This window comes from Carlito syrichta, unplaced genomic scaffold, assembly GCF_000164805.1.
Source record: "Carlito syrichta isolate Samal-C Ts95f unplaced genomic scaffold, Tarsius_syrichta-2.0.1 Scaffold316824, whole genome shotgun sequence".
Taxonomy (NCBI): domain Eukaryota; kingdom Metazoa; phylum Chordata; class Mammalia; order Primates; family Tarsiidae; genus Carlito; species Carlito syrichta.
The window spans coordinates 1-15,862 of NW_007260920.1; the positions used below are offsets into that span (position 1 = coordinate 1).

Genomic DNA, 15,862 nt, shown 5'->3' on the forward strand with positions numbered 1-15,862 from the left:
CTGCCTCCGGCCGAGCCCCGTCCCCCCTTCCTCCCGCGTGGCCCTCCATCCTCCGTCCCTTGGTGTCGCCGGCCGGCACAGGACCCGTCAAGTGACAGGACCGGCCTTCGTGAGCTGCTCGTTTGCCTCCGCCTCCTCCCAGAACGTGCCGCTCCTGGGACAGAGCGAAGCCTGCCTGGCTGGCTGCCGGGGACACTGCCGGGGACACTGCCGGGCACCTAGCGGGTGCCCCGCAGAAATCTGGCGAGGGAGTGAGCGACGTGAAAGGGTGAGTCAACAAGAGGCTCCACGGAGGCGTGAATTACGCGGTGGTCGGGGTGGGGTGAATGGACGCCACGTTGGAAAGGCCGTGTCTTCTGAACGCTGGCGGCAGTGCCCTGGCGAGGGACCACAAGTGCCACCCTGCCCACCATACTGGCCGGTGACCCCTCGCCCCCGGGCCCCTACTGTTGATGAAGCTGTGCTCCTCGGAGGAGTGGACGCTGGTCAGGTGGCCGGCTCGGCGTCGGCAGTCCCGCTCGGCGTCCTCCCACGCCCGCCGGTGGGCGAAGTAGCGGTAGCAGTGGCCCTGGAACTTGTGCCAGCTGCGGTCACAGCCCTCTGTGTCTGGAACGTGGGGAGAGGGCGTGAGGGGGGGCTGGCCTCGCCCGAGGCCCACCGCCAAGAGCACAGCCGGCCCACCCGCTGGAGGGGGGGCCCGGTCCAAGCATGCCTCGACCCGGGGCCAGCCCCACCCCAAAACTCTGCCCCTCTGCCCCTGTCAACATGTTCACTTCTTTTCTTTGTTGCTGGAAGAGATTTAACTGGAAGATCATCGCTCCCACGCCTGATTCAATCTTAAGTCCCTCTCAGATTGTGGGGACTACACCCTCTGTGTGGACAGGGGCGCTCCAGTAATGCCTAAAACGTCCCTCCTGGAAAAGGACTTGAATAGATGCTTCTCCAAAGACACACACATGGCTCACGCCTGCATTCCAGCACTTTGGGAGGCCGAGGGGGAAGGAATGCTTGAGCCCAGGAGTTCCAGTCTACAGGGTGAGCCATGATCCTCCCACTGCACTCCAGCCTGGGCAACAGAGTGAGGCCCCAACTCAAAAACAGTAGCAGCACCACCACCAACAACAACAGCATCAACCACAAACATGTCCAGGTGTGGTGGCTCACACCTATGATCCCAAGGGAGGTCAAGGCAAAAGGATTATTGAGCCCAGGAGTTTTGAGAGCAGCCTGGGCAACATAGTGAGACTCCACAAAAAAAAAAAATTAGCTGGGAATGGTGGCGTGCACCTGTAGTCTTGGCTACTTGGGAGGCTGAAGCAAGAGGATCACCTGAGCCCAGGAAGTTGAGTCTGCAGTGAGCCGTGATCGTGCCTCTGCATTCAGCCTGGGTGACAGAGTGAGATTCCAACTCAAAAAACCAAACAGAACAAAACCACAATGAGCTACCACCTTACACCTGCTAGGATGGCTAGAATTTGAAAAAAGAAAGTAAAAAGAAAATGACAAGTGTTGGCGAGGATGTGGAGAAATTGGATCCTTGTCCATTACTGGGGGTATTGTAGTAGACAGTCAGATGGTTGCTCAAAAAGTTAAACGTAGAGTTACCATATGAGCCAGCAATTCTGCACCTGAGTATACAACTAAAAGAATGGAGGGGGGAAGCTGGGCTTGGTAGCTCAGCCTGTAATCCCACACCTTTGGGAGGCTGAGGTCAGTGGATTGCCTGAGCCTGCGGGTTCGAGACCCGCCTGGGCAGCGAGACCTCATCTCTACCATAAATCAAAAAATCAGCTGGGCGTGGTGGCGCATGCCTGTAATTCCGGCTACTCGGAAGGCTGAGGCGGAAGGATCGCCGGAGCCCGGCAGGTCGAGGCTGCGGTGGCCAGGAGCGGCCACTGCCCTCCAGTCTGGGCAACCAAGTGAGACTCCAACTCAAAAAAAGAAAAAGAATGGAGGGAGGGGAAAAAAGAGAAACAGTTATCCAAACAAAACCTTGCACATGAATGTTGACAGCAGCACTGTTCACATTAACCACAAAGGGAAACAACCCAAGAGTTCATCAAGTCATGAATGGATAAACGAGATGGATAATGGGAACACGATTTCAGCCATGAAAGGAGGGAGAGGCCGGATGCGGCGGCTCAGCCTGTCATCCCACCACTTTGGGAGGCCGAGGTGAGAGAATGGCCTGAGCCCGGTGGTTCAAGACCAGCCTGGGCAACCTGGTGAGACCTCATCTCTACAATAAATCACACACAAAAAACTAGCCAGGCATGGTGGTGTGCATCTGTAGTTCCAGCTACTTGGAAGGCTGAGGTGGAAGGATCGCCTGAGCCCAGCAGGTGGAGGCTGCGGTGGCCGTCAGCGTGCCACTGCACTCCAGCCTGGGCACCAAGAGTGAGATCCCAACTCAAAAAAAAAAAGAAAGAAAAGAAAAGGAGGGAGGCACTAAAAAAGGCTACAACAGCGGTGAACCTCAAACCATGATGCTGAGTGAGAGAAGCCAGACACAAAAGGCCACACACTATGATCCATTTATACAAAATGTCCAGAATAGGCAAATCCACAGAGACAAAAAGCAGATTTGTAGTTGTCAGGGGTTAGGGGAGGGGATGAGGAGTGACTGCTGATGGGGATGGGGTTTCCTTTTGGGCTGATGGAAATGTTTTGGAACTAACCAGAAGTGATGATTGTACAACACTGTGAATGTCCTATATGCCACTGACTCATACACTTTAAAATGGTTAATTCTATGTTATGGGACTTTTATCTCAAAGAAAAATAATGTACCTTCTATCAGACTCACAGCCACAGAACCAGATGCAGAGATATGGAATGTGTCAGGGAAGTGGTGGCTGGGCACCCAACCCCACTCCTGGTACTGGGCTTGTGGTAGAGACTCACCTTTCTCGCAGAGGCTGCCCCCGTAGCTGGGGAGGCAAAGGCAGACAAAGCCATTAACCTCGTCGATACAGGTACCTCCATTCTCACAGGGGCTACAGACACAGTCATCGATGTCTGGCAGAGAAGAGGAGGGGCTGAGTCAGAGGTCAGCCTCCCTTTGGCTCTGAGCCCCCCACAGGGAATCACCACTACCATCCACCACAGACAAGACTATAGCAGTGGCAGTCTGTACAGATGGCTCAATGACTCTGCAGCCAAGGATGTGGAGCCTCACACAATTAACATAAATTCACATTAATGAGAGCAGATGCCACTGGGCCACCCAAGGGTCTGGATATGCAGAATGTTTCCCCAGACTCCAGAAACTCTCAAAAACAGGCTCACAAAATGCTGAAGCTAGAGGCTCTTCTGGGTATATGCAACAACTTGCACAGCATCATAAAGCTGTTTGTAGGTAGGGCTAGATATTCAGTTGAGTTTTTTTCCTAGCATGTAGATAGTGCTTGCAAAATGTATGTCACTAGGTCAGTCACTTCCTGTTCTTGAGTCTCAGCTTATTTTTTTGAAAGTCTTGATAATAAAGGAGAATCAATGGAAGAGCTCAAGAAATAGTGTTATTTATGTTTATTGTTATAATTTAAAAATTAGTGGTATGGTTGTGACAGTTGTGAATTCAAGGAGCTGATGTACAAGAGCTCAAGAAATTGTATCATTTATACTTATTGTTATAATTTTATAATTAGTAGTGTGGTTGTGAAGGTTGTAGAGTCAAGGAGATGATGTACAGAGCTCAAGAAATTATATAGTTTATATTGTTATTTATTTATTTATTTTTGAATTGGAGTCTCACTCAGTCACCCAGACTGGAGTGCAGTGGCCACTCCTGGCCACTACAGCCTCAACCTGCTGGGCTCCAGCAATCCTTCTGCCTCAGCCTTCCAAGTAGCTGGAACTACAGACGTGTGCTACCACACCAGACTAATTTTTTTGTTATTGTAGAAATGAGGTCTCACCAAGTTCCCCAGGCGGGTCTTGAACCCACGGGCTCAGACAGTTCACTCATCTCGGCCTCCCAAAGCACAGGATTACAGGCTGAGCCACTGAGCCCAGCCTGTTATAATTCTATAATTAGTGTGGTTGTGAAGATTGTGGAGTCAAGGAGATGATGCACAGAGTTCAAGAAATTATATCGTTTATATTTATTGTTATAATTCTATAATTAGTGTGGCTGTGAAGGTTGTGGAGTCAAGGAAATGATACACAGAGCTCAAGAAATTTATATCATTTATACTTATTGTTATAAGTCTATAATTAGTAGTGTGGTTGTGAAGGTTGTGATGTCAAAGAGCTGATGAATAGAACTCAAGAAATTATATTGTGTATATTTATTGATATAATTCTATAATTAGTGTGGTTGTGAAGGCTGTGATGTCAAAGAGATGTTAGAGTTCAAGAAATTATATCATTTATACTTATCGTTATTATTCTATGATTAGTGTGATTGTGAAGGTTATGATGTCAAGATGATGTCAGAGTTCAAGAAGTTATATCATTTATATTTATTGTTATAATTCTTTTTTTTTGAGTTGGAGTCTCATTCTTTTGCCCAGACTGGAGTGCAGTGGCCGCTCCCGGCCACCGCAGCCTCGACCTGCTGGGCCCCGGCAATCCTTCCGCCTCAGCCTTCCAAGTAGCTGGAATTACAGGCATGCGCTACCACGCCTGGCTGATTTTTTTAATTTATTGTAGAGATGAGGTCTCGCTGCCCAGGCGGGTCTTGAACCCACGGGCTCAGGCAATCCACTCACCTCAGCCTCCCAAAGGCGCGGGATTACAGGCTGAGCCACTGAGCCCGGCTATTGTTATAATTCTATAATTAGTAGTGTGGTTGTGAAGGTTGTGACATCAAGGAGATGATGTACAGAGCTCAATAAATTATATTGTGTGTATTTATTGGGGGTTTTTTTGGTTTATTTTTGGAGTCTTACTCTGTTGCCCAGGCTGGAATGCAGTGGCACGCTCACGGCCACTACAGCCTTGACCTGCTGGGCTCTGGCGATCCTTCCACCTCATCTTCTAAGTAGCTGGAACTACAGGTATGCGCTACCATGCCCAGCTAATTTTTTGATTTATTGTAGAGATGAGGTCTGGCCAAGTTGCCCAGGCTGGTCTTGAATCCCTGGGCTCAGGCAATCTTCTCACTTTGGCCTCTCAAAGTGCTGGGATTATAGTTGTGAGCCTTATCATGTCCAGCCTTATTTATTGTTGTAATTCTATAATTAGTGTGGCTATGAAGGTTTTGAGTCAATGAGATGTTGTCAGAGTTCAAGAAATTATATCATTTATACTTATTGTTATAATTAGTAGAATTCTATAATTAGTGTGGTTGTGAAGGTTGTGGAGTCAAGATGAGGCCCAGAGCTCGATAAATTGTGTCATTTATACTTATTGTTATGATTCTATAATTAGCAGTGTGTTTGTGAAGGTTATGACATCAAGGAGATGATGCACAGAGCTCAAGAAATTCTACCATGTTTTGTTCTAATTTAATCGTTTGTGGCATTTCCTGTGTTGGGCTTTGGGGCAAGAACCTGACTGTTCTGGTGGCCTTGTGGCTACCCCCACCCACCCAGGAGAGGGTAGGATATCCAGGGGCTCTTTGCTTGGAGGAGTCTCAGCCACATCATGTCTTTGTCTTCCCCTCCCACCCTGCCTGCTCAGTGAGAGCTCAGGTGTTTGGTTCTGGTTCAGGGAACTGGGGCTGAAGTGGCTGGATTCCAGAAGTGGGGGAGGGAAGGGGCATCTGAGGCCAGCTTTTGGCGATCTCGGCCTCCTGAGGGCACGAGGCCACGGCTGCTGGGGAAGAACCAAAGGCTCTGGGGTCAAATAAGTCCGGGGTCAGCCCGAGTCTGGGGCACTCACCAATCTCGCAGTTCTCCCCGGCGAAGCCCTGGTCACAGCTGCAGCCGTACACCGTGCCATTGGCGTTGCAAGTTCCCCCATGCAGGCAGGGGTTGTTCTCACAGGGATCCGAGGGGGCTGCGGAGTGGAAGGGTGGTGTGGGAAGGAGTCAGGCCCCCGGGCCATGTGCCTTCCTGGAATCCAGGCCTCAGTCCCCAAGGCCCTCTCATCAAAGCCGGCTCCTCAGAGCCCCTTGAAGAACTTCCCCGTTGGTGGCACCACTTCCCTCTCACAAACCCCCATGATGGGGCGCTTACTACTTACAGGAATTGCCCCAAAGCATCTATGGGCAGCCTGCCTCTGGGAGAGTCCTTCCTCAGACTGAACTGGAATGGGGCTCCCAGAGACCAGGGGTTGCTAAAGCTTCTCTTAGGGATTCTTCTCCCAGAACAGGGGCATATGTGTCCTTCCTGACTTATCCCCCTCTTCTGGATATGCCCGGCTTGTCACTGGGTTTCTCACAGTTTGGAGCACAGGAGTGGACGTGAGGGTCCAGGTGGGGTATGAACAGCACTGGGGAGAATGGAAACAATCACCTCCTTTATTCTAGTGGTTCAACCTCTCTTGATGCAACTTTAGTGGTTATACTGTGAAGAGATGGTGGATTATAGTGGTTATAACCACGGACTGTGGAGTAAGAGGTGTGAGTTCAAGCCTAGCTCTGCCACTCACTAAGGGACCCTGGGCAAGTCACTTCTCTCAATTTCAGTTTCCTCATCTATAACATGGACATAAAAATAGTTCATTCTGGCTGGGGGTGGTGGCTCACACCTGTCATCCCAGCTCTCTGGGAGGCGGAGGCAAGAGGATTGCCTGAGCCCAGGGGTTCGAGGCCATCTTGAGCAACATGGGCAAGACCTCATCTCTATAATAAATAAACAAATAAATTAGCTAGTTGGAAGGCTGAGGCGAAAGGATCACCTGAGCCCAGCAGGTCGAGGCTGTGGTGGCCATGAGCGAGCCACTGCACTCCAGCCTCGGTGACAGAGTGAGACTCCAACTCAAAAAAAAAAAGCTCCTTCTTTCTCCCACACAATACCATGTCTGGCTCTGTTTATATCAGCCTGGGGACTCTTCGGGTGGGAGTGGTGAAGATCTCAGCATGGAAGTGGCCACTCAGCGGCCATCCAGGAATGTGGGTTCCTGTTCCCTTCCCCCATCATTTCCCTGGGGTTCCCTGGAGGCAGGAGGGTCCCCTCCCCATCTTGAATGCCCAGATGCCTTGGTGGGTGGTCTCCACCCCCTTGAAGGCTGAGGTGGAGGGATCACTTGAGCCCAGGAAGGATCACTTGAGCCCAGCAAGTCGAGGCTGTGGTGGCTGTGATTGTGCAACTGCACTCTGGCCTGGGTGACAAAGTCAGACTCTGACTCAAAAAAAAAAAAAATACATATATATACATACACACACACACACACACACACACACACACACACACACACACACACACATGGAATGTTTCAGGAATGTTGGTGCTGTCTTGGTGCAGGGGCCATGCTTATCTTCTCTTTCGTTCCCAATTTAGTATATGAGCTGCTGAAGAGAGCTCTTCCTTCTTTTCTTTTTTTTTTTGAGTAGAATCTCACTCTGTCACCCAGGCTGGAGGGCAGGGGCATGCTCACGGCCACAACAGCCTTGACCTGCTGGGCTCCGGCGATCCTTCCGCCTCAGCCTTCCAAGTAGCTGGAACTACAGGTCTGTGCCACCATGCCCAGCTAATTTTTTGACTTATTGTAGAGATGAGTTCTCATCAAGTTGCCCAGGCTGTTCTCGAACCCCTGAGCTCAGGCAGTCCTCTCACCTCAGCCTCCCAAAGTGCTGGGAAGACAGGTGTGAGCCACCACAACTGGCCTGCCTTACTTTCTTATTAGGATAATCATCTTTGGTCTGTCTCTCTCCCTAGAGCAGGAATGTTCCATATGGCATCCACATATAGACAGTCACACACTTAAATTCATTAAATGAAATAAAAGTAAAAATGCAGCTCCTCGGGCGTCCTAGCCACATTTTCTTTTCTTTTTTTTTTTTTTTTTTTTTTGAGTTGGAGTCTCACTCTGTCGCCCAGACTGGAGTGCAGTGGCTGCTCCTGGCCACCGCAGCCTCAACCTCTCGACCTGCTGGGCTCCAGCGATCCTTCCGCCTCTTCCTTCCAAGTAGCTGGAACAACAAGCACGCGCTACCACACCCGGCTCATTTTGGTTTATTGTAGAGATGAGGTCTCACCAAGTTGCCCAGGCAGGTCTCGAACCCGCGGGCTCAGGCAATCCACTCACCTCAGCCTCCCAAGGGCGCGGGATTACAGGCTGAGCCACCGAGCCTGGATTCTAGCCACATTTCAAGTTAGGTGGCATCCACAGGGAACATTTTCCTTACTGGGAACGTTCTGGAATGTTTCTCTAGAACATGAGCTTCCAGAAGACGGGGATTCACTTTCAACGTAGGGCCTGGAACACCGCAGGCACTCAATAATTGCTTGCTAAGTGACTGAAGGTAGCGGCTGGCCCTCCTGCGGTGGCTGAGTTTTGTCCCTGGAGTGGTGGCACGTGCCCATGGATAGGGCCTGTGGCTGCAGAACGGCCCTGCACGTGTGTGCACACGCGTGGGGTGGCCGGCGGCGGGACGCGTGAGCCCTGCCAGGTGCCCCGTGCTGCGACACCTGCCCACGGACTGGCAGTGACTCAGTCGCTCGCTGGCGCCGCGTTTATTTTTGGTTTCATCAGCAGTTCTGTGGCGAGGGGCGGGTGGGGAGGTGCCTGGGTCTCCTGGGCGCCGCCCACCCATCTCTGTCGCGCTGCGCTGCTGCTGGCTCTGGTCAGGAACCGAGATCTCGGCCAAGTCCAAGGCCGCCCCGGCGCGGCCCAGGCGTGGCTCCAGCCTGTTTCCTTGGCGCCCCTGGACGGTACCCCCACCTCTCTGACGACCCCTCCCTCTCCGTTTCTGCTGGCATCGCGCCTCCTTCCCTGTGTCCGTCCTTCAAGGCTGGACCTCGCCACAGCCCACGTCTTCTCTGCTTACGACCTCCCAGTCCTTCATGGGGCTTCTTGTGCCCACAGTAGCATTTTACAGCCTAGGGGTTTAGCCAGAAAGCCTGTTTTCAGACAGCCTGGACATGCCTCTGCTGGGCATGGTGTGCAGGCCTGTAGACCCAGCTACTCTGGAGGCCGAGGCAGGAGGATCACTTGAGCCTGGGGGTTCGAGACCAGCCTGGGCAACATGGCGAGACCCCCTCCCTGCCCTTCTCTATAAAAATGTTTTTAAAAATCTTAGCCAGGTGTGGTGGCACATGCTTGTTGTCCCAGCCGAGGCAAGAATATCCCTTGAGCCCAGGAGTTCAAGATAAGCCTGGAGAACATAGCAAGCTCCCCATGTCTACAAAAAACTTTAAAAGCCGGGCTCAGTGGCTCAGCCTGTAATCTCGCGCCTTTGGGAGGCTGAGGTAAGTGGATTGCCTGAGCCCGCGGGTTCGAGACCCACCTGGGCAAGTTGGTGAGACGTCATCTCTACAATAAAGCAAAAAATTAGCCGGGTATGGTGGCGTGCACCTGTTGTTCCAGCTACTTGAAAGGCTGAGTTGGAAGGATCACCTGAGCCCAGCAGGTCGAGACTGCAGTGGCCATGAGTAGCAAGCCACTGTACTCCAGCCTGGTGACAGAGTGAGACTCCAACTCAAAAAAAAAAAAACTAAAAAATCTTCGCTGGGTATGGTGGCGTGCACCTGTAGTCCCAGCTACTCGGAAAGCTGAGGTGGGAGGACCACTTGAGCCCAGAGGCTGGAGGCTGCAGAGAGCCATGATTGAGTCACTGCACTCCAGCCTGGGCAACACAGTGAGGCCCGATTTCTAAAAAAATAACAATAAAGCCAGCACAGTGGCTCATGCCTATAATCCCACTTGGGGGGCAGAGGCGAGAGGACTGCCTGAGCCCAGGGGTTCGAGATTGGCCTGGGCAAGCCCTCGTCTCTATAATCAATCAAGAAAAATTAGCCAGGCGTGTTGGCCCATGCCTGTGGTTCCAGCTACTTGGAAGGCTGAGGCAGGAGGATCACCTGAGCCCAGCAGGTAGAGGTTGCAGTGGCCGTGAGTGTGCACTGCACTCCAGCCTGGGCAACAAAGTGAGACTCTGACTCAAAAAATAATTGCAAGGCTATGCAAGTCCCTCAATCTCCTTGTACCTCAGTTTCCCTATCTGTCCAGTGAAGTGCATACTAGAAGTTGTTTCATGAGGACATTATGAGGATGAACTGAGATAATTCCAGTAAAGTGCTTTGACTAAACCAAGCAACAGGCAGTAACTGATTCCTGTCAGCCTCTATCAGTATATGCATCCCTGCCCGGGGTTAGCTTGCACTCTAGGCAGCTAAGAAAAGAAGACCCCTTGCCAGGTGTAATGGCTCAAAGCTGTAATCCCAGCACTTTGAAAGGCCAAAGCGGGAGGACTGCATGAACCCAGGAGTTCGAGACCAGCGTGGGCAACATAGTGAGACTTGCCTCTACAGAAAAATTAAAAAGTTAGCCAGGCATGGTGGTGCGTGCCTGTAGTCCCAGCTACTCCCAGTGGGAGAATCACCTGGACCCAGAGGTTGAGGCTGCAGTGAGCAGTGATCATGCCACCTTGCAATCTAACCTGAGCGACAGAGTGAGACTCTAAAATATAAAATAAAATAGCAAGTTTTGTTGTTTTGTTTTTGAGTCAGAGTCTCATCCTGTCACCCAGGCTGGAGTGCAGTGGCATGCTCACGGTCACCATAGCCTCGACCTGCTGGGCTCAGGCAATCCTCCCGCTTCAGCCTTCCAAGTAGCAGAACTATAGTTGCAAGTCACCACGCCTGGTTAATTTTTTGATTTATTGTAGAGACGAGATCTTGCCAAGTTGCCTAAACTGGTCTCAAAACTCGGGGCTCAGGCAATCCTCCAGCCTCAAACCCCCAAAGTGTTGGAATTACAGGTGTGAGCCACTGCGCCCATCCTAAGAGCAAGTTTAAAACCAATTATGTTAATAAGAGTGTTCTGCAATTCAGAGAAGGGGCTTTTAAATTAGCTTCTTTTGTTGTTATTGTTAAAAGCCCATTTGGCCAAAAATCTCAGATCAGTAAGGCCAGACCTCAGAAGGGTTGGAATTTGCAGGCTGAGCTGGGTCAGACCTGGCCCCAGGGAGAACAGGACAGCGGCTTCCTCTGGCCTCTGCCTGGCACAGGGTAGCTTACTCAGGTGGCACCGAGTGTCCCTGAGCCTCAGTTTGCTGCCTGTAGCATGGGGGTGAGGCCCACCACGCCCACCCGCTCCCGGTACCCACTCTCCTTGTGGCTTGAAGTTTCCACACTCCATATCATTGAATTTCAGCTCCCATCCCCTTTGTCCAGGAAGCCCTCCCTCCATGCCTGAGAGGTGGTCTGTGTCCAGCTCTGCCCTCCCTAGACTGCGGGAGGGTCCCTGCAGGCCAGCCCCCAGCAGCACACAGCACTGTCCAGCTCAAGGCAGACGTGGGTGTGGTCTGGGAAGTGAACTCATCACACACATTAGCCTCCACAGAATGCCTGGCCACTCCCACATTTTGACCCAGTCGTACTCAAAATGGATCAAGCACCACTTGGTCTCCTGGCCTTTGTCCTTGCTGGTCCTTCTGCCAGGAATGTCCCTTCTGAAATTCAGCACCACCTGTGAGTTTCTACCTTTAGCATCACCCCTTACAAGAAAGCTTCCAACCCCATGGCAAGCCTTTCCTGCTTCTCTGGGTGCCCCCAGCCCTGATCACCAAGCCCTGCCCATGGAGAACTGGAGGGAGCCAAGGGACATTGAACTTACCCTCCTCTGCACTCCCATTTGCAGGGGTCCCCGGCAGGCCCGGCCCCTCGCCACTGGCCACTTCTTCCCAGAAGCCCCCCACACCTGGGCTTCCTGCCAAGACCTCCAGCTCAAACTCCTCTGTGCCCAGGGAGACAGGCAGCAGGGTGCTGGTGAAGTCCCCTGGCACTGTGGGCTCTCCCGAGGAAACGGTGGCAGCCTCGTCCACGCCAGCTGCAGTTGGCATCCGAGAAGGAAGAGCCGGCTTCCCCAGGGGGATGTCCTGGTGCAAAGGTGCTGAATCTTCTAGCATTCCCTGGGCTTCCACCTGGCCCTCCAGCTCTGGGTGGGGTTGAAGGCTTGAGGCCAGTGTGGAGGTGGCCAGGACCCCAGTCTTGTTCGCCTGCTCCAAGGACGTTGCCACGCTCGTGTCCACGGTCCCCTGAGGGCTCAAGGTGGCCCTTCTGGCTTCTTCTAACCCATGGGATTCAAGTTCCCAAGTTCCACCTGTATTGCCAGGGTCCACCCTGGCTGTGGACTCCGCGGGACCCGCCGCGGTACCTCCATCTGTAGCAGCCCATGGCTCCAAACTCAGAGTGACACGGGGGCCCTCCGAAGAGTCAGATAGGGAGCTTGCATCCACCTCCTTGCTGGACACGGAGGGCCAGGAGCCCCACGGCTCATCCACAGAGGAAGTGGGGCTTTCTGCTATGTTGAAGACGCTGGACTCAAACCCCGACACGCCCCCGATGCTTGTGGGCTCAGTGGCCATCCCAGGGCGGGCAGAGTCTGCCACCACATTCCCATCCACAGAAGCCCATGGGCTGGGCCTGGGGTGCTCAGTTTGGCTGAGCTGAAGAGGACTGAGTACCCTGATTTCCACGAAGTCTGCCCTGGGGACATCAGGGCTGGCTCCAGCTGGTGCGTCCACAGCCGCCTGCGAGAGGGCCACAGGACTTCCTGTTCCGTGGCTGTTGAGTGTCGTGGACGCAGCCTGTCCTTTCGGGCCCCAGAAGGGAGGCAGGGAATACAGCTTGGCCTCTGAAGCAGCGGAAGGTGGGGCAAGGCCCATGGTCTCCCCATGCCCCCTGACCGCATGGGTGGAGGCAGGTGTGGGGTGGGGTGGGAGCCACGACTTGGGGGCACGCAGCATGGCCATGATGGGAAGGTCAGGGGAAGTGTCCATGGGGGAGGCCTCCCAAGGGGCAGGGCTGGAGCCGAGGGCTGGGCCAGCAGCCTCCGAGGGGGATCCGGACAGGTCTGAGGTGGCGTGCCTTGGACCGGATCCCTCGGTTTGCTCCAGCTCCAGGCCAGGGGCCCCGCTGGGGCCTGGGACACTCGGTGGGACCATGGTCGGGGGCCACAGCCAGGGCTCTGGGGAGCTCCTGCCACCCGAGGAACCTGCAACAACATCGATGGCAGTAATCATGACTATCTCTCAGCAGCCCCTTTAGCTGAGTATCCTTAGCTCCAGGCACAAGGAAGGGGGGGGCTTCTGAGGCCAGGAGCCCAGCTGGAATTCAGAGCGTCCACCCCTGTCCTGAGTGTGGCCGTATCTGCCTCCCCACATGGCTCCCTCCAGACCCAGCCAGGTCCTGCCACCCCCCAGACTTGACTCACCAGCCACAGGAACGTCCACTTCATTGGCCAGATTGGCCCAGGGGCTCTGGCTCCAGTCACGCCCCAAGGCCTCGGTGACTCCCACAGCCAAGGGAGGCTCCACGTGATTCCTGGCAGCCTCTGGGGTGGGGGGCTGGGTGCTGTCCTCAAGCCCCCCCTGCAGCCCACGTTCCGGTTCCTGTTGCTGGAAGTAGCGCCCATTCAACCCTTTGAAGCGCCCCCTCCTCCTGGGCGTAGGGTCGGCTGGGGCCACTTCCATGTGCGAACCCACTGCAGTGCCTCTCCCCATGCTGCTGGGGCTGGGGGCCACCGTGCTCAGCCCCACCCTCTCACTGGGCCACGAGGCCAACGTGGGCTTCCCAGGGATGGGGCTGGGGTTCTCTTGAAACTCCTGCTTCTCTGCTGAGATCAGGGGCTCTTCCTCCCCACTGGACACAAGAGGCTCCTGGAAGTCAGGAGTGACCACCTCTTCCTCCTTGAGCGTGGGCTCTGGTTCTTGGACTGGGGGCCCCTCTGCCAACAGAATCTCCCCCTCGTCCCCAGATGATGGGGTCTCTGGGTCTCCATGTTGTGATATGGGGTGATGAGCTATAAGAGAAAGCAGAAGAGGTTGTGTTAAGCCCGGGGGCTGCCTGGGAAGTTCTACTTGAAATCTACCCACATTCCAACATGCTACAGCTCCATCTCTACGTGCCCCTCTGCCTCTCTGGGTGGTCTCTGAAATTCCCCAGCCTGAGAGAGGCAAGTTTGTCCCCTCCAGTGTTCAGGATGGTTCAAGTGAGCCCACTCTAAGAGTCGGAGTCAGTGAGTCACAAAGAGGACGCAAAAGACAGTGTAGCTCATGACCAACCAGTGTCCAGCGCTCATGAAGTCACAAAAGCCCGTGGAAAGGTCCTGTCGACCGTGGCTGCAAACCCTTCCCTGGGATCGGAGGTGCCCAACGGGCATGGCCCTCCTACCAAGGGCTTTTTTCTTTTCCACCCAGATCTGGGGGCAGCTTCCATTGGGGTACTTAGATTCTTGGGGTTGAGGTTTGCAGCTTCCAAAGCTGTGCCTCCCTCCTTCCCCAGCAGAAGGGCAAGTGTCATTTCTGATCCCGTCCCTGGCGTGGCCCACCCAAGGTAAATGGCCTGTGAAGACATCACCTCTTCTACAAGCGGTGTGCGTATGGGCGCGGCTCTAGGTACAATATGCCCCACCTAGAGGGTGTCGTTCAGGGTTAAGGTGCCTCAAGACCTCAGGAGACACACAGCTAAATGTGATTTCCCAACCAGAGCTTGGCCTCTGGAGTCGTGTCCTTTTCCCAGGGTGGAGATCTTAGGGAAAGACCCGTCTCCAGGACAGTGGCCTTCACGGAAAGCATAGCCTTCACTTGGGGCGTGGCTTATCACAAAGCCTATTTCCAGGAGCCTCTCCCTCAGGCTTTTGGCCTCCCTAAAAAGTGAAGTTCTCAGGACCGTGGTTTTCACTTGGGAGCGTGGCCTATCACAAAAACTGTTCTTTTTTTTTTTCTTTCTTCCTTTCTTTTTTTTTTTATTTGGAGTCTCACGCCTTCACCCAGGCTGGAGGGAGTGCAATGGCACGCACACTCACGGCCACCCAGCGTCAACCTGCTGGGCTCCAGCGATCCTTCTGCCTCAGCCTTCCAAGTAGCTGGAACTACAGGCTTGTGCCACCACACCCGTCTATTTTTTGATTTATTGTAAAGACAAGGTCTCACCAAGTTGCCCGGACTGGTCTCGAACCCGCGGGCTCAGGCAATCCATTCGCCTCGACCTCCCAGAGTGCTGGGATTACGGGCTGAGCCACCAAGCCCAGCCTCTTCTTTTTTTTTTTTAAAGTCAGAATCTCACTGTTGTCCAGGATGGAGTGCAGAGGCACGCTCCCGGCCACCGCAGCTTTGACCTGCTGGGCTCAGGCGATCCTTCCACCTCAGCCTTCCAAGGAGCTGGAATTACAGGTGTGCACCACCACGCCCAGCTAATTTTTTGATTTATTGTGGAGAAGAGGTCTCGCCATGTTGCCCAGGCTGGTCTCGAACGCGTGGGCTCTGGCAGTCTCTCGCTTCCGCCTCCCAAAGTGCTGGGACTACCGGAGCGAGCCACCCGGCCATAATAGAAGCCTATTTCCACGTGCCCCGCCCCTGGGCCTTCGGCCACCCTAGCAAGTGAAGCTCGCGGGGGCGTGGCCGTCGTCCGAGGGCGTGGCCTATCCCACGCCGTTAGCTAAGATCGGGGGCGTGGCTTTCGCCGGGGGCGTGGCCTGCCACCAGGCTGGGGTTCACGTGTCTCTCCCTCGGCCGGCCGCCCCCACCCGCGAAGCCCAGGCGTGCCTTTTCCTGCCAAAGGACCGCCCCGGAGGCGCGGCCAGCAGGGGCCACGCCCCCTCCCAGGGGTGCCCCTCCCAGGGGGGCCGCCTCCCAGGGGTGCCCCTCCCAGGGGGGCCGCCTCCCAGGGGTGCCCCTCCCAGGGGGGCCGCCTCCCAGGGGTGCCCCTCCCAGGGGGGCCGCCTCCCAGGGGTGCCCCTCCCAGGGGGGCCGCCTCCCAGGGGTGCCCCTCCCAGGGGGGCCGCCTCCCAGGGGTGCCCCTCCCAGGGGGGC

The 15,862-nt window shown here is 54.3% G+C and overlaps 1 protein-coding gene across 1 annotated transcript in view; it reads right to left on the reverse strand.

Annotated features, from left to right (window-relative positions):
- Nucleotides 1-140: 140 nt before the first annotated feature.
- LOC103277266 (neurocan core protein-like) overlaps nt 141-15,862 on the reverse strand; it is a 23,130-nt gene continuing 7,408 nt past the window's right edge. The window contains 6 exon segments of the mRNA XM_021707361.1: nt 141-606; nt 2,905-3,018; nt 5,827-5,943; nt 11,677-13,044; nt 13,264-13,860; nt 13,863-13,895. Coding sequence (XP_021563036.1) covers nt 302-606; nt 2,905-3,018; nt 5,827-5,943; nt 11,677-13,044; nt 13,264-13,860; nt 13,863-13,895 — 2,534 coding nt within the window. The 3' untranslated portion in view covers nt 141-301.